This window comes from Drosophila busckii, unplaced genomic scaffold (genome assembly GCF_011750605.1).
Source record: "Drosophila busckii strain San Diego stock center, stock number 13000-0081.31 unplaced genomic scaffold, ASM1175060v1 chrUn_07, whole genome shotgun sequence".
Taxonomy (NCBI): Eukaryota; Metazoa; Arthropoda; class Insecta; order Diptera; family Drosophilidae; genus Drosophila; species Drosophila busckii.
In genome coordinates, this window is record NW_022872723.1 from 1,673,793 (window position 1) to 1,695,571 (window position 21,779).

At 36.9% G+C, this 21,779-nt stretch overlaps 4 protein-coding genes across 10 annotated transcripts in view; 2 read left to right on the forward strand and 2 right to left on the reverse strand.

Annotated features, from left to right (window-relative positions):
• Window positions 1-287: 287 nt before the first annotated feature.
• LOC108600120 (melanotransferrin) lies at window positions 288-3,662 on the reverse strand. The gene is made up of 7 exons (XM_017987502.2): window positions 3,527-3,662; window positions 2,923-3,350; window positions 2,735-2,868; window positions 2,511-2,671; window positions 1,954-2,450; window positions 1,718-1,882; window positions 288-1,655 (listed from the first exon to the last, which is right to left on the reverse strand). Exons 1-7 carry the CDS (start codon window positions 3,585-3,587, stop codon window positions 591-593), a joined length of 2,511 nt encoding a protein of 836 aa, XP_017842991.1. The 5' UTR covers window positions 3,588-3,662; the 3' UTR covers window positions 288-590.
• A 58-nt stretch (window positions 3,663-3,720) lies between these two features.
• On the forward strand, window positions 3,721-4,078 carry LOC108600126. Its single transcript, XM_017987508.2, has 2 exons — window positions 3,721-3,804; window positions 3,872-4,078. Exon 2 carries the CDS (start codon window positions 3,873-3,875, stop codon window positions 4,020-4,022), a length of 150 nt encoding a protein of 49 aa, XP_017842997.1. The 5' UTR covers window positions 3,721-3,804; window position 3,872; the 3' UTR covers window positions 4,023-4,078.
• Window positions 4,079-4,166: 88 nt separating this feature from the next.
• On the forward strand, window positions 4,167-5,186 carry LOC108600123 (probable phosphomannomutase). Its single transcript, XM_017987506.1, has 2 exons — window positions 4,167-4,371; window positions 4,445-5,186. Exons 1-2 carry the CDS (start codon window positions 4,255-4,257, stop codon window positions 5,090-5,092), a joined length of 765 nt encoding a protein of 254 aa, XP_017842995.1. The 5' UTR covers window positions 4,167-4,254; the 3' UTR covers window positions 5,093-5,186.
• An 80-nt stretch (window positions 5,187-5,266) lies between these two features.
• LOC108600466 (ankyrin repeat domain-containing protein SOWAHC) overlaps window positions 5,267-21,779 on the reverse strand; it is a 33,159-nt gene continuing 16,646 nt past the window's right edge. Inside the window, exons 1-9 of one of the 7 annotated variants that reach the window (XM_017988066.2) lie at window positions 14,453-14,542; window positions 13,630-13,632; window positions 8,585-8,674; window positions 8,477-8,482; window positions 7,650-7,722; window positions 7,482-7,571; window positions 6,475-6,520; window positions 6,077-6,103; window positions 5,270-6,011 (exon numbers count right to left, since the gene is read on the reverse strand). In XM_017988066.2, the coding sequence (XP_017843555.1) occupies window positions 5,368-6,011; window positions 6,077-6,103; window positions 6,475-6,520; window positions 7,482-7,571; window positions 7,650-7,722; window positions 8,477-8,482; window positions 8,585-8,595 (897 nt within the window). In that variant the 5' untranslated portion in view covers window positions 8,596-8,674; window positions 13,630-13,632; window positions 14,453-14,542 and the 3' untranslated portion in view covers window positions 5,270-5,367. The other 6 variants (XM_017988062.2, XM_017988063.2, XM_017988060.2 and 3 more) reach the window with 6 other exon arrangements.

Here is a 21,779-nt window from a genome sequence, read left to right on the forward strand (position 1 = left end):
AAAATCATTGCATTTTATTTTGCATGAAATTTACAGTTTATACATAAAATCTGATAATATTCGAGTTAATAACTAAAGTTATTAGAATTATATTTCTTGCAATACAATCAAAATTTCTAAGAATTAATTTAACAGAGAATTCAATGTACTCTCAATAACGAAATTATATGAAAATGGCTGACAATATCATTGATAGTACTAATAAATAAATGTAATACACATTAGTTTTTTGTCTTTATTTATTTTTGTAGATTTGACATTTTACTCTAATTGAACATAAAATACATGTATAGTTTTAGTAACATTTATATGGTAATTGTATATAAAAAGTTAAATACCATTGGTATGAATGGACATTTTTGTATATATTTGTATACTGGACGGATAATTCTATACTTTGTGCATATTCGAGACGATTCTTAAAAATTCTTTTGCTTAAACAAATAAAATGTTTTCAGAAAGAAGATAAGGCACTTATTACAAATTCAGGTATTTGCCATATATACTGTATTAGTATATTGAGTACAATTTTCTATGCTAAATATGTATATGTATTGGAATGTATAGAGAAAAGTGACACTAACTGACAATTAGAGTAAAATTCTCAGAGTTAGTGTACTTGTGATTAACAACACTATCGACATTGTCATGTGGGCGGCACCGGCATAGCAATCTGTTATGCGTCGCGCTCGCATATAGTTTCCTCCCAAATAGCTATCATATCTTCTTTGGTTTTGCGGGACGACTTGCAATTGTCTAGTGGCATCTTGGAAAATTAAATCATAATGGCCAATAGGAGACGAAAACATACTGAAACTAAATGCATCCACGTCTTTTCTTCCGTAAAGTTGTTGAGAATAAGTAAGCAAGTTAATGTAAGCATTTAACTGCGTTTCATTGTAGTTAACACCACCACGTGTAACAACGGCATTAGCTTTCACTTTTCCCAAATTGCAGCGCATATAGTCTTGGAGCTCGGCACGTGTACCATCTGTGCACAACAACTCAAAATCATCGTTAAGAGCATTGCGTGCCCACCATTCTTTTCGCTTTCCACCAGTACTTTCCATAACTGTAGTGTGCTTCATAAATGCTACATGACCGCCACCTTCGACAAGGCAACGAAAAGCACCTGTATGACCATAATAGTCCTCAGAGGCATCGCGACGGCAATATCTATAACTAGTTCCATGGCAAAGATCACACATGCTGTCGTAAGGTACACCAGTGTTATATTCACTGCTAATGGCACCCGGTACGCACGACTTTGTAAAATATTCTGCTGCCGCACGAATGGAATCACAGCCATACGGTCGAATCCAACCATTCGAAATTAAAAACGCCATAGGATATGTCCATCCAGCGGCAGTATTTATGCCTGTATGACATGTATACTTGCCTTTCAGATAAGTAAGTTCAGTATCCGGGTCTTCTTCCTTAGCGACAGCTACCACATAATATTCCGGTTCACCCAAATTGTAGACTTCAGACATAAACGGAATAAGATCATAATTGAGTCCACCAGTGTAGACATCTCCGGCGTCAAATACCGCCACATCAGCCTTTCCTGATTGAATTAGCTGCATACAATTAATATGCGAGTGCATCTTCTTGCATATTAGCTCAGGCTTTAAGATTTGAGCTTTTAACGCGGTCTGTAATATATTTTAATATTAAATGTTTTGATGTTGGTGATAAGAGTAACTATCGAACTCACTCTCATTTTGATGCACTTTTCCAATTCCGGGTCTGACGTCACACATAGAGTCATGGCAGTGACAGGACATTCGCGTATACCGTAAATATACTGAATAGAGTTTTGTAAATATTTAGTAAAGGATTGATCGTCTTCGGGTATTGAAATTAGTGCTCGTGCAGAATCCTAAAAAGGAACATTCAATTATTATTTTTTACTGGAAAATTACAATCACAAAAATTGTAATTAAAATATACCTGGAACAAAAGATTGGATGAGCTGTATCTCCTTGACTCAAATATACGGAATTTTTCGTAGGGTATCATTGTGTTATTGCCATCCTGAAGGTTAGGCTCAGAAGTAAAACTACTGTCCAAGCGTTCATTACGGTAATTAGGGTTTGATAAATAATTTTGATTCTGACTTCTAGAGAAGCTAGTGTCATAAGAATTGGCGTTGTCATATGGATTAAAATTGTTGTTATAGCTGTTGCGATCAGTAAATTGACCACGATCACCATTTTGGAAACTTCCTTGCTGTTGATTGTGTAGATCATCGCGAACAACATTCGAGTACAACTCTGCAATACGTTGCAAAAATTGTTGATACTGTTTCCTCTCTCGGAAACTACGTGCAGAAGATGTTACAATTGCATCGGAAGGAACTTGACCCCAGTTACATTGACGATAGTCGTTAATAGCAACACGACGTCCATCGCGGCAGAGCAGTTCGAACTTGTCGGGCGACAGGTTTTCTAATATTAAACAAATTAATTTATTCACTAATTCAAAACGAAAAAAAGTTTTATACTTACTAAATTCGACAGTTTGAATCATTTCAGACACTGTAGAATGCCTTAAAAATGCCACCTCGCCTGCTTCGAGAAGGCATCGAAAGGCACCGTCATACCCATAATACGGATCTGCAGCTGAGCAACGCCCAACTGGTATTTTACCGGTACATAAAGCGCATAGCCTTTTTATATAAAGTGTATATTATTATATCTATATTCAATTCCCATAATGCTCAGATACTCACTTGTCTGAGTTATCTCCAATTGGATTATACTTGTCAATCAAAGAATTCACAGCGCAAGAGTTGTTAAAGTAGTTGGCAGCGGTTTTAACCTGATTATTGCAGTCTACTACTTCCATGCCACCGTCGTGTTGCAGCTGCAACAAATACGATTAATTCTGTGTATAAAATAAAAATTAAACAAAACGTACAGTGTATATTGGCACAATCCATCCCGCAAGGCTGCCAACCCAAGGAAAGCACGCTCTTTTATTTCGAAGATGTCGGATTTCAGTGACGTCAGGGAGTGAATTTTTCTTTAATACTGCCACAGAGAAATAATCTGAGAAACCGCCCTCCAACTTTTCCTGGATTAACGGTATTAGAGAGTTGTACCGCCCAGCGGTAAAAACGTCTCCAGCATCTAAAGAAGTGATATGCGCCTTCTCCCGATCAATATGATGGATGCATTCATCAGCACTATATGCCATTAAGCATGTTAGGTTTAAAAATACTTCATCGAAAAGAGCTCGGTCCCGCTCGATGGCCACGGTCAAGTTTAGACATTTATTTTGCTCATTAACATTCTTCGTGCACCAAATAATATGCCCAGTTTTATGTTCATCATAATGATGCTGTCCTGAAATAAAAAGTTGTTAATCATTAAATAGCTATATTTCAAAAGAAGCTTATAATAAAATAGTTTTACTTTAAGCACAGAGTACGTTACCATTTACATACACACACACATACACGAACAAATAACTTTGTTAGCAAACAACGCCCAAAGTGTAGTCAGCGTGTCTCAAAACTTACCATGTATTATAGTGAAATAAGTTGCAATGAAAATAGTAACATAAAATGAAAATTTAATCATTTTCACAATTATTAAACAAGAGGCATTTACTCAAATTAAATTAAAAAGTCAATTTTCCGAAAAATTTGTTAATAAATACACTGAGCCACAACGACACGCCCGGGTGTATACAGTATCGATACCGATACATTGTTCCTATCGATGTTTTAAGAGAACAAGTGTTGCAAAAGTTTTTCAGAACATTTGGTGTTTTTTAGCCTTTTTCTGACTTAACCAGGTACTTGCGACTTAGAGAAGCAAATAAAAATACATAAATGATCCAAATATAAATTTATTTTTTTTAGAATGGCAGCTTTACGAGGCTGGAGATTTATTGGATTTGTTTCATGTATAATAGCGGCTGTTGGGCTTACAATTTATCCGGTTATCGTAGACCCGATGATCAACTCACAGAAGTATAAATCATTACAAGAACGAAATAAAAATATGAAGTAACTTATGTACTTACATACATACATACATATTTGCAACAAAGTTTGGCTTGTTTAACAAATACTTTTTAATAAACTATTATCCAATGGTACACCTGTGCTATAAATAAGAAAACCGTTTACAAACACTGGTGTTATTATCTTCAGAGTCAGCTGACACCATTGAATTGTAAACTGAGCGGCATATGTACGAGTTTATGTGCATTCATACGTGTCTCCTTTATTAATATTCAAATATGACATCAAAATCGTTTGAACGAAACGAAATTTTGTTTCTATTTGATGTGGATGGTACGTTAACTTTTCCTCGCTCGACAGTACAACCGGAATTCGAAGAGTTTTTTTATACCAAGGTAAAGTTCCTTAGCAAATAAGGAAAACTTAGCATTCCTGCATAAAAAAAATTAAATATTGAAATTTGTATAGGTAAAACCACGTGTGACAGTGGGAATTGTCGGTGGATCCGATCTAGAGAAGATGTTTGAGCAGCTTAATGGCAAAAGGATATTACAGGAGTTTGACTTTATTTTTCCTGAAAACGGCCTCGTTCAAATTGAAGCAGGCAAAGAAGTTGGTAAACAAAACATTATACAGCATTTGGGAGAACAGACATTGCAACGATTTATAAATTATGTGCTTCGTTACTTATCTGAGCTAGAGTTACCCATTAAACGGGGTACGTTTATCGAGTTTCGTAATGGTATGATGAATATTTGTCCGATTGGTCGTCAATGTAGCAGGGAAGAGCGGAATATGTTTGCCACATATGATGCTGAACACAAAATTCGAGAGAAAATGATTACAGAACTTAAAGAGGTTTTTGCTGATGTTGATCTAACGTATAGCATCGGTGGACAAATAAGTTTCGATGTGTTCCCACATGGCTGGGATAAGACTTATTGTCTGCGGTATGTTGAAGCACACTATAAATTTAAAGAAATTCATTTTTTCGGCGATAAAACTGATCCTGGCGGTAATGATTATGAAATCTACACGGATCCACGAGTTATTAGTCATAAAGTAAATACGCCAAATGATACCAAACGTATACTGCGTGAGATTTTAAATCTTTAATGATCAGTGCTTTGGGAGATGAAGGAAACTTTTCATTTATGCTTATATAAGTATGTTAGTTTGAAAATATATTTTCCTGTCATTACTATGATTAATAAACATTTATTTGTATTTTAAAAAATGATGAATAATGTTTGGGTAGTGTTTTATTTAGTATTAATAAAAACTATTTATAAAATTGTATTCAAGTTGAACTGTAAAATTTTCCATAGGCTTTATTTTGATACATTTGACGATTCTCAATGCAATTAAGTCGTATTGGTATTCGTATATATTTAGTCATGAACAGACCAGTTTGAATCAAACCCGCAAGCTGAGTCAGAGTCTGAATCAACGGGGATTGATGACAAGCCCATGGTTTTGGGTGTCCTTATTTGATTTGGAGTAGTTGGCATACTGCTATACCCTGTGTTTAAATTAAAACTAGAGTTAGACGAGCAGATAGAGTCTCGCGGTGAGTCAGTTGCATTAGAGGCAAAAGATGACCGCTTTGTAGATTTATACTGCCTATATTCGGCTGATTTTGGTGGTGGCATTAGGTTTTCCAAATGTTGAGTAATGTTATCTGCTGAGCCCCACGATTTGTGAACAGCGTCATACGTATTTCTACTGATTGGAACACTAGATCTTGATCCAACTATTGTGTTATTGTTCGTTCCGTACGGTATTGTCCCCGATGCTCTCTGATTCAGATGCAGACCCCGTGTCGTACCATTGGCATGATGATGACGACGCTGATGAGGGTGACGGTGAGTTTGTTGGTGAGGGCGAGTGGCTTCTAAACGTTCGCCATGTCCATATACCATCGGAGTTGGACCATTGCCATTGCCCACTCCTAAGAAATTGCTGAATGCCTCTGTTGTTTTCTTTACTCGGACATTCAGTGAACCAATCCTCAGGAATCCCAAATCTTTTTCGACTATAATAAAATTAAAAAGGCTTAATTAGAATAAATTAATAATTAAAATCCCATTATTTACATACTTGTATGCTTTTTTCGAGCTTTGATTTCTAGAAAATACAGAAAGTAAAAATCAAATTATTAACTTCTTAAACAAATTAATACTAACTGTAATGTGTTCAAAAATAGATAATGAAATACACAAATGACCAAAATGCAACATAGAATAAAGTTTCAAACGGGGTATGATAGTATCGTGAGATGAAACATTAATTAAAGTAGCAACTTACCAATAGAAGTTAACAGCCATCAAAACAAAAAAAAACTTTTTAAATTTTTAAAAAGACTTCAGAGTTTTATAATAAAAAGGATTTTAAAAATTAAATTTGCATAAACATGCAACATTAGTACAAAGTAAATAAAAAATTATTCAGCGCTGATTGATTGAAAACATTTAAACTCATTAAAAATATTAACCTGCCTCCAAGATCCGCCGGATCCGCTGCTGTTCCGCAACAGTTGAATTTCTACACGTTTTGGCAAATTGAAAATAAATGGAATTTTCCGTTAAGATAATAAGCTATTATGGCTTGGTGCTTTATAGTTTATGACCAGTATTACATGCAATAGTTGTAAGGCTTCTAGAATAATAGCTGGAATATTAGCGAATTTGTGTTATATGGCATATCACATGTAATTGATAAGTGCATAAAATTCAACATTAACATATATGTATGTACATATGTGCGTAATCATAATACTGTTGAATATTTTACAAGCGCTCAAACGTATTACAATTATTTCATTTGAACTTGGATTTTCTTTAATTGTGTTTTAATATATTTCGTAGCTAGAATATGGTAAGGTTATATACATACATAATCTTGATTGTTTATATAATGTGTTATATTTTGTGTTAATAGGAAATTTCATTTCAAGAAGTAGATAAGTTAGGAAATACAAAGATAAATAAAATTAGGCACATGCTGTTATTGTTAAAGTTAAGCTACAGTGTTTGTTGATTAGCAGTATTATTTTTGGATGGTCGACTTGCACCGGCAGCGGATCGAAAAGTTTTACGCAAAAAGCTCTCATTACGCCTACGAGTGGAGACACTGCGACGAGTTCCAGGCATAGTTTCTTCTACTTGTTCAACTACAAGCTCTGTTTCCTCTAGCCCACTTTTTTGCTCTTGATTAGACTGCGGCAAGCTGCTGTCTTCGTCTTTTACTTTGAATATCAAAGATTGCACTGACGGCTTTTTGTAACGCCTGGATGGTGCAGACGTCATTACAGACTGCGAGCGTCCTACAGTGCCTCTACCCGATGTGGCGCCAAATGTTGCGTATTGGGAACGCAATTGAGAACGTTTCTTGCCGCGCGTCAGTGCGCTGCCTAGTGTACCGCCGCTGATCTCATGACCACCGTTCAAATTTTCACAGTATTTGATGCTTAGCTCCATGTTCAGAAAATGGTTCTTATACTCACTACTGCAAGTTGAGGCTGAGACACTGGGTCTCTGTCTACTGTAGTCCAACGGTTTGTTTCCACTCCAATCCATAATGTCCCGGTTAGCCTCTAATGGTATACATGAAATCAAGTAATTTATATTTATTTACAAATTGTTTAACTTGCTTAACTTTTAACTTAACTTACTATACACATTCCACAGCAATTCGAATATGTTGTCTCTTCCAAACTGTGTAGCCAAATGAAGTGGTGTATAGCCCTGTGAAAAATATAGTAGAAAGTTAGTTTTAAAATTACGACTATAAATAGTATGCTGCAGATCGAATATGTTTAAAATTCAATTTAAAGTTTTTCATATAGACAGCAGCAAGCAATGATGATGCAGCACTGTTAACTGTTAAATGAGTATGGTCGTGTGTGTGATTGCTGATATCCAAGTGTATTGAAAAGTTGGCTGCGCACAACATTATTTCATGATTGTCAGAGAAGACTGTTGTATATATTTTTTTTATTGTGAACATAGTTAAATTAATATAAATAATTGATTCGGATTAAATAAATGATTAAATATCGATTTACCAATTTTATAAGCAAGGTATGTGAGCCAAACAAAAGAAAATGCCGTACTTTAATTATGATTGACAATACACTTTGTTTCAGAATTGACACTTGAAAACATTTGAAACTTTAAAATGCCTAAAATGAATCACAGTTCAATCTAAAATGTTGTAAACTTCTATGCTTCAACGAAACGATTCTAGGTTGTGCACAGTATGACAGAATTCGATTTGCTTATCATGATTTGTCACAGCTTGGAGTGCTCATGGCAATGCCCGCGTCTCATGGGAAGGGTTAAAAAAGAGTTTGCCGAGTGACATGTGTCGCAGATTTCACGCGGTTGTGACAAGACAATAAGCAGTTTCGTACATTATTAAAAGTATTTCAATATACTCGTACCTATTAATATATGTATGCATGTATGTACTTTGAAAGAACACAAAAAATGTACCTACCCCATTCTGTGAACATATGTTGCCAATTGCGTGCCAAAGAGTACATAAGGATTAAGACGCTTTTATTATTAAATACACAAAGTATATAATATGACATTTTTAACTTACCGTCCTTGCATTAACGTCCACCTTGTATGTACCTGCAATTAGCTTAACCACATCCTCATTGCCATGCTTGGCAGCCCAGTGAAGAGCAGTCTATAATAATTTACGAAAATACTTAATTAATAAATACTAATCTTTGTGTCAATTTCATTTAGCATAAAGATTTTGTGGACTTGGATTTGTGGACTTAGCATAAACATTGTGGACTTTACTGAACTGAGGAAATTATTTTGAAGGTTTTTATACTCGTATAGTGTACATCATATAAGGGAATTCACTTAATTGAAGTCAGTTAATTTAATACTCATTAAATCCTGCGTTGTGGGCGCCACATTTCTACGCATATTTTCCTGTTGAGACTCATACAAGCTGCGTCTTTTTGTCGCCTGCAAATCCCCTTAAATATTTTTATACACTTTGACATTTTTGTAAAAAATGGAAAAAGGGTATTATGAAGTTGCTCAAATGTAATTAACAACAGGAAGGAGGCGTGGCAGACCCTATAAATATATATATTCTTGATCAGCTCGACGAGCGAGTCGATATAGCCATGTCCGTCTGTCGGTCTGTATGAGTGCGTGTTCCTCAGCAACTATTAAGAGCTAGAGTAACCAAATTTTGGTTGTCCTATATCCAGGACACTACGCTTTAATTTTATTTTTTTTTTATTTCCTCCCCATTCCCCCGCAAATCGAAAAAAACGATACAGTACAAAAATCTTTAAAAATCTGAAATAAATCACAAAATTGCCTAGTCATGTTTTTGACCGATTGTGAAAATTTCAAAACGTACCCGTGTGTGTGTTATGTGTTTGTGAGTGCATGTGTGTGTTTTGCTGCGATGCCCTAGTCAAAGGGTATTTAAAAGTTGTTGGCGCCCAACTTTAACCTGTCCACTTGTTTTTATAGAGTTTTGGTGCAAGTTTCGGCTCTCTAGAGTTTCTGGGCTCTGCTGTACAGTTATCACCAATCAGTCCTTTAAATAGCCGCACTTTTTGCTCAATAATTCTCCGTCAAAAATTGTGGGTGTAAATTCGTCTTTTTAATAGACCTTTTTTTTAAAAAGTCCTACCCTAACAGTAGATTTAGGGATTGCAGGACAATGGGTCCTAACAATTATTAAACTTCTGTATTTTAATTAATGGTTCAGCTATTTGTATTGTCTATTTTGTAATGTATCAAAACCATATTAGCATATTTATGCATACTGACAATGAATCTGTAAAATTTCGTTAATCGAATTTTATAATTAGGGGGTTGGTGGGTTTTCAGTGAGAGAAATAGAAAATCTAATTTATCTTGGAAGCGTTAAGCTCTACTGAATTGTAAGTTAAACATATATATTTTGTAAAGGGGTTTATAATATAAACTTTATATTTTAAAAGGTTTTTTTGGGAGTGATACATATTCATATGATTTTAAGTAAATACAATTAGAGACTAAATAAAAATGACCTAAAATTACATAAAACTGCCTACTTGATTCTAATATTGGGATTATAAGTCTTACTTACGAATTTAGCATTTTAAAGTATACAGTACATAATTTTTTGTTGTCTTTTTTCAGAAAGAACAAAAAAACAAGTGGACAGGTTAAAGTTGGGCGCCACCACACACTTTGACTCACTTTGACTAGTGTATCGCAACAAACACACGCATGCACTCACAAACACATACACACCAAAACAGCTAACGCTGTAGCGGTCAGCAGCGACGCCGCCCGCTGCGTCGGCAGGCGACGTTGCTATGGCGCGTCAGCAACGTGCACCACACTTTTGGAATTTAAATCCTAGTAATTTGTATTTTATTCAATTTTATCCGATCGTTCTGAAAACTTGCACAGTCGGTCAAAAACATGACTAGATTTTAAAAGATTTTTGTACTGCCTTATATATTGCGTTTTTTTTGATTTGCGGGGGATGGGGGGAGAAAATAAAAAAAAAAAATAAAAAGCGTAGTGTCCTGGATATAGGAGCACTTACATATACCAAAGTTGGTTGCTCTAGCTTTATAGTTGCTGAGGAACACGCATTCATACAGACGGACGGACGGACAGACGGACATGGCTATATCGACTCAGCGTCAGGGTCTGCCACGCCTCCTTCTACCTGTTACATATATTTGAGCAACTTTATAATACCCTTTTTCCATTTTTTACAAAAATGTCAAAGTGTATAAAAAAATATTATACAATTATCTTGGATTTTAAAATAAAACTCCTTCCCGAAAGGGTTTCATTTGATATCACACTGAGTTTGCAAATAACTGTAGAAGTCTATTGACATATTTAACCATGTTTAAATGAAGGTAGCTTTATATGAATGATATCTTTGAGCGCATCGCTCCCGAGCTCACTACAATAAGCGGCTCACCAGTCGCGAAATACAAATTGCTGTCCGTCTTTTGTTGCCCGGTGAGTTGGCCAAGCACGCCGTTAGCGGGGGAACCAAGGCTGTCACCAAGTACACCAATAAATCCCTATTTTCGACTCGATTCGGATAAAGGATAAAAGGCCCTTTTCAGGGCCACTACCAAATGTCAACGGAATGGGATGGGATATGATGGTTGTGATATGATGGCAAACTGATTGTTCGAGTTAAGCACCAAACTTGTTTTTTTCTGTTTAAAATTAGATCGAAAATAATTTGTTCTTCTATATTTTTCGAATGTGAAGCAAATGTAAATATATTCAAATTATATATACATAAGTGCAACGAACTGACAGTTTCAATTTTATAGTTCTGATGACACTAACTAGAAAACATACATGTATGAGGCCGAAATGTTGAAAGCCGTCTTAATTCGTAAACAAAATAATCAAATCAGTGCTAAAAGTATTAATTTATTATCACAAACCATTTTTAATGGTAAATTATGGTTTGATTCAAGCCGATGAGATGGTTTTTGCTAGTATAATCCAAACCTAATGGTTGGATTTGAATGATTTTCGAACAACAGAAAAACTCACGTCAAATAAAACTAACCTGCACAAATAATCACTTCAAATATTAATCAGTCTTGTTATTGTATGTATGTATATTCTGTACAAAAATATATTTGGTAAAAAACCATACGGAAAAAATCTTATTGTACACTATTTAGTACATAGCATTTAATGTGCTCAAGCATAAGTGAATAAACGCACTTTTTGGTTACATTAATTTTATCAAATTCTGAGCATCCTTACATTGATACTGTAAAATTTGGAAACATTTTTTTTGTTTTTTTTTTGTAATACACACAATGTATCCATAATTACCTAAATTATATAATATATATTACATATCTCCCAAATATTAAAGCGTTGCTAGCTGGTAAACACTCCAACGAGGCAAACCCCATGTCAGTCTGGTAGCCTAATACTTGTACTGGATTTTGCGGCGGAGGAACTATTTGTTCGATTATCAATTGGTTTAGTTGAGAACTAAAAGGTGATCTGCCGACCGATCGAACGATCGACTGGATTGCAATGAACCAACCGAAGCAAGCCACGTCGACCCAGTAAACTGGCTGCATCCGAGATTTCGCGATATAAATAAATTGGCCAACCGCTGCCGAATGCCTTTTGCCTCAATTATTTTCATGTTAACATAATAATTTAGTAAGGTGAAACGATTTGGTTGGCTGCGATAAGCAAAGCTAAATCCCAGATCGTTGCGTCTACACGATAGCTTTCTATAGAATTGTTTGCCACAGTACGTACGTATCTACACCATGTGTTGACAATGAAGACGGTCACTTTCGGTTGTTGCAACGGCAGCGACAAACAACCAGAGCAGAAGCAGCAGCCAGGAGAACAAATAGAGCTTAAGTCACTTCCCACTGTCGATCGGTATGCAATTCTTTTCAAGGGAAATTTGTTTCGTGTCTCGCAGCTGTGGATGCACATTGGACGTTGGCATGGCTTTGAATCGATGCTCTCGCATAGCTATTGCTCTCGATGCATCTTAATCTGCACTCTTTGGCATTTAATCTCATCCATTGTCTTACCGTTGCGTGGACAAATGCTCACAAACAGAAGCTGTTCTCAACCAGTCTGACATTTTATCAACAACAGAGGCAAATAAATAACTGATATTCTCTTATGCAAACACGTATTAATATAAAAGTTAATTTTTCTAAATATATATACATACACAAAGCCATGTTTGAATGTCATGATTTCGCTGAAGCTCAATACTTCTATTGATACTTGGCTGTTTAATTCAATTTACATACATAAGGTACAAGCGCATCTCTTGTATTGCCTGAATTAAAAATTTATCTTACAAAAATTGTGGTAGCCACATTTGTGATCAGTACGGCTGCTGATAAAGTATTCAAAGGAGGTGTGAAATCATGAAAATGAGTATCCTCCAGTCAGCAGACGGGGTGGACGGGGATATACAGAGTTTCTGGGGTTGCGTTTACAAATCGTCTCACGCAAAAACGAAAAGGATGCGATTTTGGCCATTTCGTGAATGTTCCCTCTACAGAACCGATACCTTTTTACATATGGCATGCTGTCCGTCCACGTTTAAATTTATTGTTCATTCCGTTAATGGTGGCAAGGGCCAAGAATTTTGCTTTTCTGACAGTGAAATGCCGTAAATTCCTTCGTTTGGTTGAGCTGTGGCATTGTGTTACCTGCTTCAGCGAAGGGATTTGGTCTCTATGGTGAAGACAATTTGATGCGGTTGGTTAGTGTGTTGGAGCTTGCGATCGGGCAGGGAACATAAGTTAGTGCCAATGTATTGTGGAAAAATCAAAAACGTACTGAATTTGTACTAAGGCGTTAACAGTCAGATCCTTAAGACAGTGGCTTAGGATTGTAATAGGATAGGGGCGAAATAATTGAATCAGTCTAAATAAATGTGTCTAATCTGGGATTCAAAATCTTAAAACAAAACGTTGCTCTCACAAGGTTCTGTTAGTATTTATAGAAAATGATTTGATGATAAAAAGAAAAATAAATATTCTTCTGCGTTACAGCGTGATATTTGTATGTATGTATATAATAAATACATATTTAAGAATTAAATACAAATATAACAATTCCTTTAATACTTACAAACTGTGGTCCAACGAATTTTTGCGATTTTGAAGTGCATGAAAATAAAAGACAAAAGTTTAATTAAAAAAAATATATCAATATGGAAACAGAGTTGATGGACTTTGGATGAGAAAAGCAAACGCAAATTCAAATTTAAACTTAAGCCGTTATTAACTGTTAAGCATAACACTTAAATGGGTGACATGTCCAGATAAGAACTTAATAACACAGTTACAGAGCTCAAACGCAACTACAATTACATGTTCTATGCTGACAGATGCACTTCAGCGTATTGCAATCAGCCAGTCGGAAGCGATGGTCCTTGTGTTTTGGCATCCATAATAGTGCCAGCACTCGTATCATAATGAGGGTAAAGGAAACTGGAATGTGGGCTTTTGCGCCAAAAGTGGGGCGACTGCGAGTGTCGTTTCTACAAGAAGTAGCTTGAAGGCGTTTTGATCGAAATTCGATATTTGCTTGATAAGACGCAAGTTGCCACGCTAACCAGGGCGAATTCATCAGGCACATTTTCTTTTAATGCCGTCGCGTTGTTTTGATCGATCGCCGGTACATGCAAAATGTCATGTTTAACAGGTATTTTGCTGGTTGCAATTAAGGTTTTGCAGGGTTTGGTTACATGCACTGCGGTTCAGGGTTGATGATCATCTAAGTGTATACATAATATACATAAACGGGGGCTGAAGTAAGTGTTAATTATCTATGTTATTCATTTATCACAATGTATAGTTAGAATGAGCGAGTGATATCATAAGCTAAATGAGAATTTAATTGTATTTGCTTTACTCAAAATTCACGAATTAAAGTAATTTTTAATACTTACGCCCTAGTTTGAAAAAATAAGCACATGTTTCCCGCACATTTAGGTTCAATCATGTCCGATCAAGTAACATCCAAGAAAATGTAAATAGAATAATATGTGTTATTATAAAGATACATCTGAAATTTTTATAAAAAATGTACAACGATATCTTAAAGTTATGAAAATGTACGTAACTGGTAACTGGAAGCAAGATACACAGAGTTGATTAGACTAAGGTTTGAAAAAACTTTTAAAGCTACAAATATCAAATTTTGTATGCACTCCCGTACTGTCCGTGCATATTAATATTAACCTTTAAAGCTAACTATTCTTTAGAATAGACACAATTGATATATGCCGAGTGGATTGAACTGCTGTATATGTGGATTCAAATTATTTAACGCTTAAATATCCTTAGTAGACCTTAATGATACATTGGTTTTTAGCTACGATATATCGTGACATTGCAATCAATCTCACATCGAGGCTATTAAATGAAATAAAAATGTGTGTAAGTTCCCAAAGTGATGAAATCAAATGCAATGAACACGAATGTGAAACACAAACAATTATTTTCTCTTTATGGTACCGCAATCCATCCAGTCTGAATGCTAACTAAATTGATTAGGAATTAGACATAGGGGCCACACTGACCCAATCTCCAATTTCTAACTTGCTAAATGTAAGGCACACGCACCCTGGGGTAGTAACTAGGAGGCAGTGAAGTGAACGTTAACAAACCAAACAAGCAACGAATAATAATTATAATCAGCTACTAGTATGATAAGAATAAAAACAACAATAATGACAGCCAAAGTCCTCGCTGTGTTTTTATCTGCAGCAAGCAATCTAAATGATATATTAAGCGCAAAGCAAATAACGCTCTTTTTGTCGCTACCATGCTCATGCTCTCTTTCTCAAGTTAAGTTCTCCAATTATGCGGATTATTAATTTAAGTGGGTCGCTGGTTAGAGAAACCCCTGGTGTCCTTTTGTCCAAGCGCGTTGCATTCGCTTTCGCGTTTACCTTCTATCTTGCATGTTATTCGTTTCTGTCCATCCTAAGCGTGTTTTTCGCAGCTATGTTGTTGTTTTTGTTTTTGTTTTTACAGTTGTTGTTGTGTTGTTGTCGAGCGACGACCAGTTGTCGTTTCACAAGTTGTCAAAACTTGTCATTTAACTGACAATGAGCCTTGTTTGCTTTAATCGGGGTTATTACGAGTTTGCGCTCGGACTGCCTTCGCCTACTTCTCCCTTCCCTTTCTCTTGCTACAGCTCTAAATTATTAATGATGCTAGAGCTGTTGGGCATAGTGCATTGCGACTTGTCGGCAGGTGCTTTGGCTTCATGGGGAGCGCCTCTAATTAGTCTCAGACCGACTACACACTACAGTCTACCGACTCAGGATATGTTGCCGAATTGCTGTCAGCACGCGCTATTGTGGCTGCACCTTCAAATAAATTTTTTGTTTGATATTTTTGCGCGCTAAATTGTGGTAATGATTTATTGATTTCTTTGCAGGCAGATCGTGGCTGTTATCAGTTCAATTAGTATTCGCTAATAAACATTATTTTGTACTGAGTAAAAATTTTATGGTAAGCACAGTTGCCTGTATGAGCATATGCTTATTGCTGATCAAACCATCGCTTAATTGGTTTCATAACGTCGGACATATCATTTGTCAATGGGGCAAGCCTCAAGACATGCGAACAGGTGAAAACTTATAAGTAGTTGCGACCACACGTCCATCCCACGTTACTCCTCTGAGGTATTTCGAGGGATGTTTTCTACCTTTGGATCTTGGGACTGTGAACTTGCGACGGGGGGGCAAGCAACAGGTGATAGACTTGTGCTTTTTGCTTTAAGTATTTTGTTGTTATTAAGTTGTTAAGCTAATTTATTATTTCTTAACTCTTCTTTTTTAGGGCCCGACGGCGACATTTAACAGTTCATGCATTTATATGAGTTGCCATAAAAGATACAATGAATATTTATATTTAACAATACATAGTTGCACTTTTTTTTTGATTGTTGCGTAGAAAAGAATTGTTGAAAAATATTACGCTAAGCAACAACGTCTTACTAATTACTGTTACAGGAAGGATGGACAGAAGAATTTGATGACTTATACAGAAAAATTACTTTATATTCACTTGTTTGAACGATTCTGGAATATAGCTCGTGTGTTTGGTGTCCACAATATTTGAGCCACCAGATTAAAATTGCAGTTTTCAAATCTGAACTCGACAAACACATTAAATATTTCTCAAAGATAGAAATATGGAGTTTTTCTGAAACCAATTTCCAGAACTCAACATAAAAACACATTAAATATTTTGTTTATAGATTTTTATCTTTTGCCGTTCGTGAAAGCCATTTTTATTGAGATTTCTCTTTAGAGGAGAGTTTTTCCGGATTTCCCGGCGGAAGTTCAAAAATTTGCTTCTGTGAAGCACCTTTTTCACTTTTGTGATTCTAGCTCTTATAGCTGGTCTAACTCATTTTATATATGTATATAGATTTGGGATTAAGCTTATTGGTAGAATTAGTGTCTTTCGATTTCGTAGTGTGACCAGTGAAAAAAAGTCTTCTGACGGAGGGTTAAGCTTTGAGTATTTATAATGCTTTTACCTACAACTACTACTATTTATTTTAAGTAGTTTAAATGTTTAAATGAGAAAATAACAATTTATTTATGACTGATGTGCAAATTAAAAAGATCTTAACTTTTGAACAAGATTATTTATTTAGGTTTTTTTGAAAATCCCTGAAAGATACCAGGTCTAAATATTTTGCTGTCGGTTTCGGAAGAATTAAATAATAAATTGTGGATGAAACTCGTATAGTCTCTAAAATACAGATTCAGCATATCTTTAAGGAATTATTTTACATGCAATTGTGGGAACGTAATTTTCATTTTAACTAAGTGTAATAATTTAATAACTTACCGTTGCAGGATCCTGAAAAAGAAAAGTATTTTGTATTAAATAACTGAAGCTGAATTTAATGACAATTAATTTTAAAACAGTACAATAAAAGAACATATGTTTAAAGCGATTCTAAATTCATCGCTAAACCGATTAACATATAATTGTAAGTAATGATATTCCTGAAATAAATGAATTTTTTGGCAAATCTGAAATGGTCGTTTTAGGACTGTAGCATGTTTTTCTTTTAGCAGTTCAGTAACGTTTTAATGTTTCAATGGGTACCTGCGCAGAACAGACGCTTAAGCTTTAACGTATGAAATTAATGAATGGGAACAAGTTCATTTCGGTTTCATTTCTGATTTAATTGTTCGACTAATTGAGAGATTTTTTTCACTACCATGACCAAACTCCCAAGCCGCGCTCTCGAGTGGCCTAGTTGCAGTGTTATTTGCTCCATTTGGCACTCGTTCAGCCTAATGACTTGATTTGGGAAGCTGATGAGGTGATGGGTTCCAGTTGAATTGCAGATTGCTGTCTGTTGATTAGTCAACATTGGAACCCAGTTGGCTGAGTCTAATTTACACACACATACATTGAAGTCCACGGTCCGAGAAGTCAAGAAATTACGTGCAGAAACGTCAACTCCAACAAGTACGGCAGGGACGACAATGACTTGGCCATATGCAATGCCCTGCCGGTTGGTCACAAAAACCTTAAATTTCATGCAGAATTAATTAACTGCTGTGTTGGCGACACCGACTTCGAAGTCGGTGGCGACGACAGAGACGGCGACAGTAGAGCGCTCTGTTTTCTACTCGTGTCGCCGCCATGGCAGCTAAATCGCCGCCCAAGTAGTTGTGGTGGCCTTTGCGCAGCAACGTTATTGCAGACTCAGACTCAGACTAAGGCTCTGTGGCTCTGGCGCAGGCTCTGATATTTGATGTATGGCCAGACAAAACGTAGAACACACAGAAGCGATGCACAGACCTCGAAAGCGCTCTGGAATTTCATTGAGAAACGTGCTCTGTACTTTAGGACAGCGTTGCAGGTCGTGTTCCATTGCTCTGTCATGAACTACACTGCCTACCCAGACACAGCGCGGTTATGGGATCCATCCTAATATACATACTCACCCAATAATGTATGTAATGTGTAATATGCTCTGCACACACACACACACATACAGAAACTTATCTGTGCTTTGGAGTTTGTTTATAGAACTCTTTGTTTGCGGAGGCGATGGCGCCATTCGACAGACTGGATCGAAATTTAATTACAAGTTTTGCCAGCAGTGAAAGCGATGGATCTCAGATTTATGCACAGACTCTTAACCGGTGGGAGTGTAGAGTAGGATTAAATTATTTGATATTTAGATTAGGACTCTTCTGATACACAACTTAATTTGTGGATCATATCGGATCGTTGGTGGTACTGCACTATGCCTTGTATACATATGTACATTTACTATATGTATATTATAAGTCCGTTTAAGGAGAGCGGAGCAGCCTATTAAGGGAAACACTTGTTGGGCAAGTCGAAGCTTCTTGAAAATCGAATCACGTTTGCCCAATTTCGAATGGAGCTGAGGAGAGCGAAAAGTAGTAGTAAGCCTTGGACAATTTTAGCTCCCTTGTAGGCGATTAAGTTAAATGCCACTAAACTAATTTAAAAGCGATTGCAGAAGCGCTCCCTATCGTGGCTCTATCGTCTGAAGCGTCGTCTGAATGCATGGCGATAGAATTTCTGGACGCAGTGCCTCCTGCTGTCAAACACTTTGTCACGTACTATCGAATGTGCTCATAAGAGCAGATCTAACTATAAATAAACACAAGTACATGTTTTGGATGCCTTCTGAGCCTTTCTCATATGGAATTTAATCAGCACTCAACCAAAACATGTAATAACGATGCAATTTCATTTGCAATCTAACCAATCCCAGCCCGTGGGCCAGTTTCACTCCCGCCAACAGTGCCAGTGGTCGTTATTCGTCAGTTGTCGTCAGTTGACCAGTTGACCAGTCGAGCATGGAGTAAAAGGGTTTTCAATATATGTACATAGTATGTGAAAGCATCTGCTTTGGCATTACCTACTAGTTAGTAGTTATTTGATAATAATATGTACAAGGAGTTGAGTCTTTGACCAGGACGACACAGAATACTGGTTATGCAAAATATCTGCGATACGATACGATGATATATTACACATGTTATCGTTGTGCAGTTAATGTCAATGGTTTTGTTAGCCTTGTGATTGTTATTGGACTATTACGGTTGCCGTTACTGTTGTTGCGGCGGTGGCACGTAGAAAACAAAGCAAAACAAAGTTTGCAGCAGTGGCGAATGGCGTTTGCAACCTGTTGCGTCTTTGGGATATCCCGCAGTCATGAGCATCGTAAAAGTGAACGAGCTGAGTAACAAATACACAAACGGGATGATTAATTTAAGCACTTTTACGAGGCCTCTTCATGGCGCTGTTGATTTATTAGCGGACCGTGAGACGAGTTTCGCCAGGAGAGCGCCGCAAGTGGTCAGTCTGTCTTTATCCTCAGTTTATGATTGGGTTTAACGGGCGATAAATGAAATTAAGGGCTTAGTATTCACTGTCCGCACTGGAGCGCTGGCACTTGTTCAGGCTGAACGATTCGCTTGTAGGCGTCAGCATCAGCGTTGGTGTCTACGTTTAGCTTGAGATGTCTTCTAACTTAGCACAGATCTGTTAGACCAGCCACGATAGTGCACACATACACAAACAGATATTTGCATGTATGTTCATGTACACATTACAGTGCGCTAGGGTCTGTGCGAATGGCTGGCGCAGAGGTCCATGTCTGGCAGCTGGCGCATGTTGCCATCAGACGCATTTACTATTTTGCATAAATCATAATGTAATCTGCATCTGGAAATGGAAACAAACCGAAGCGAAAATGTCCAAGCGTTTATAATTAACTGCGCGACCACAAACTGAAGACATTGGCAGGCGACATGCCGGGCACAGCTGCAGGACCTCTGTTTCATATTTAGCCACAGCCTTAGCTTGAGCATCAACCAGCATCCACCAGCGAAAACAGCCTAAGTTTCTCAATGAAGCATGCTGCCCGAACAGCAACAATAATCTCAAATACAACACAAATACTGCTGCAAACGCAACAGCAACAACAACAACAACAACAATAATACAAACAAGACGCAACAGCCAGCAGCAATGAGTTGAGATTTAGCAGTTTCCGTCGCCACGGTCAGAGATTTGCTTCGATGGACGATGGGTAGGAGGACGACGCTAACCCGGCCCGTCTTGATGCGGCCCTGGACCTGGTCCGTCCCTCACTTCGTCGTGCACAATCGCAAGATCTACGCAGCGCGCGGTCAACGGGCGCCTGCCAAAACTACGCCAAATAATTTATGCCCCAGCCAGCGATGCGAAGCGCAGGCAACTGGCAACCGGCAACTGGCAAACAGAACCAGCAACAGCAAGAGGAACAGCAACACATTGGCACAACATGATGCTTGGAGCGAAGCAGCGGGTAGGATATGTTAGTCGCAGTAAAATCAACCAAAATTATAAATTAATGAAATTTATGCATAATAAAATTGCAAGCGAAATTATTAATGTAGTCGTTCACGCTTTAAATGCACCCTAAATCAACAAAACGTTGCAAAATTATTAATACGGCAGACTGACATGCAGCTTCTCTCTTTCCCTTGATTGGCAAACGCATGGCGCTAGCCACGCCACACGATGGGCTTAGGCGCCGGATATGTTTAACTGCATGCTACACGTACATGCAGCATGCGGAAAGACATGCGTCTTGCAACAATAAAGCTGCAATGCTTAACTACCTATACATTATTCACAAATACACATAGGCTTTCTATACCTTTGGGTGTGCTTCAATATCTCAACCTCAACTTAGTTTGGGAATAATAACAAATGTATTGTCATATTCTGAGTAATACGGCATATTACATCAGATATAAACAAGAATATTTTAATTTTAAGAAAGAACTAGCGTTAGTAGCTTAAACAAGAAACAAGACAATAAGCACAACTACTATCTTCATTTTCGTTACCATGTGCACCCGATTCTTATATCACCCGATATATGGTACATTTTTCTACAACCATGACTTGTTGATATTTTTTAATTGGTAGATGTAGACCCTAAACGTGTTTGGCTTTGCATGCTCCAGTAACTTTTGATTTATGTAGGGGGTTTGTCACTAAATACGCAATTTCTTTGTAATGTGTTTGTAAACTAGTTTAACATCTGTATATAGCATATGAATGGATTTCAGTTCCCTGAAAGATCTGAGATCAGTTTCAGGTCTTTCAAGGCAACTACATTTTCTCAAAGATATCTCGCCCAAAAGCCCTTTTGCCACAAATTCATTTCAATTTTTCAGCGAATTTTTTGAACGAAGA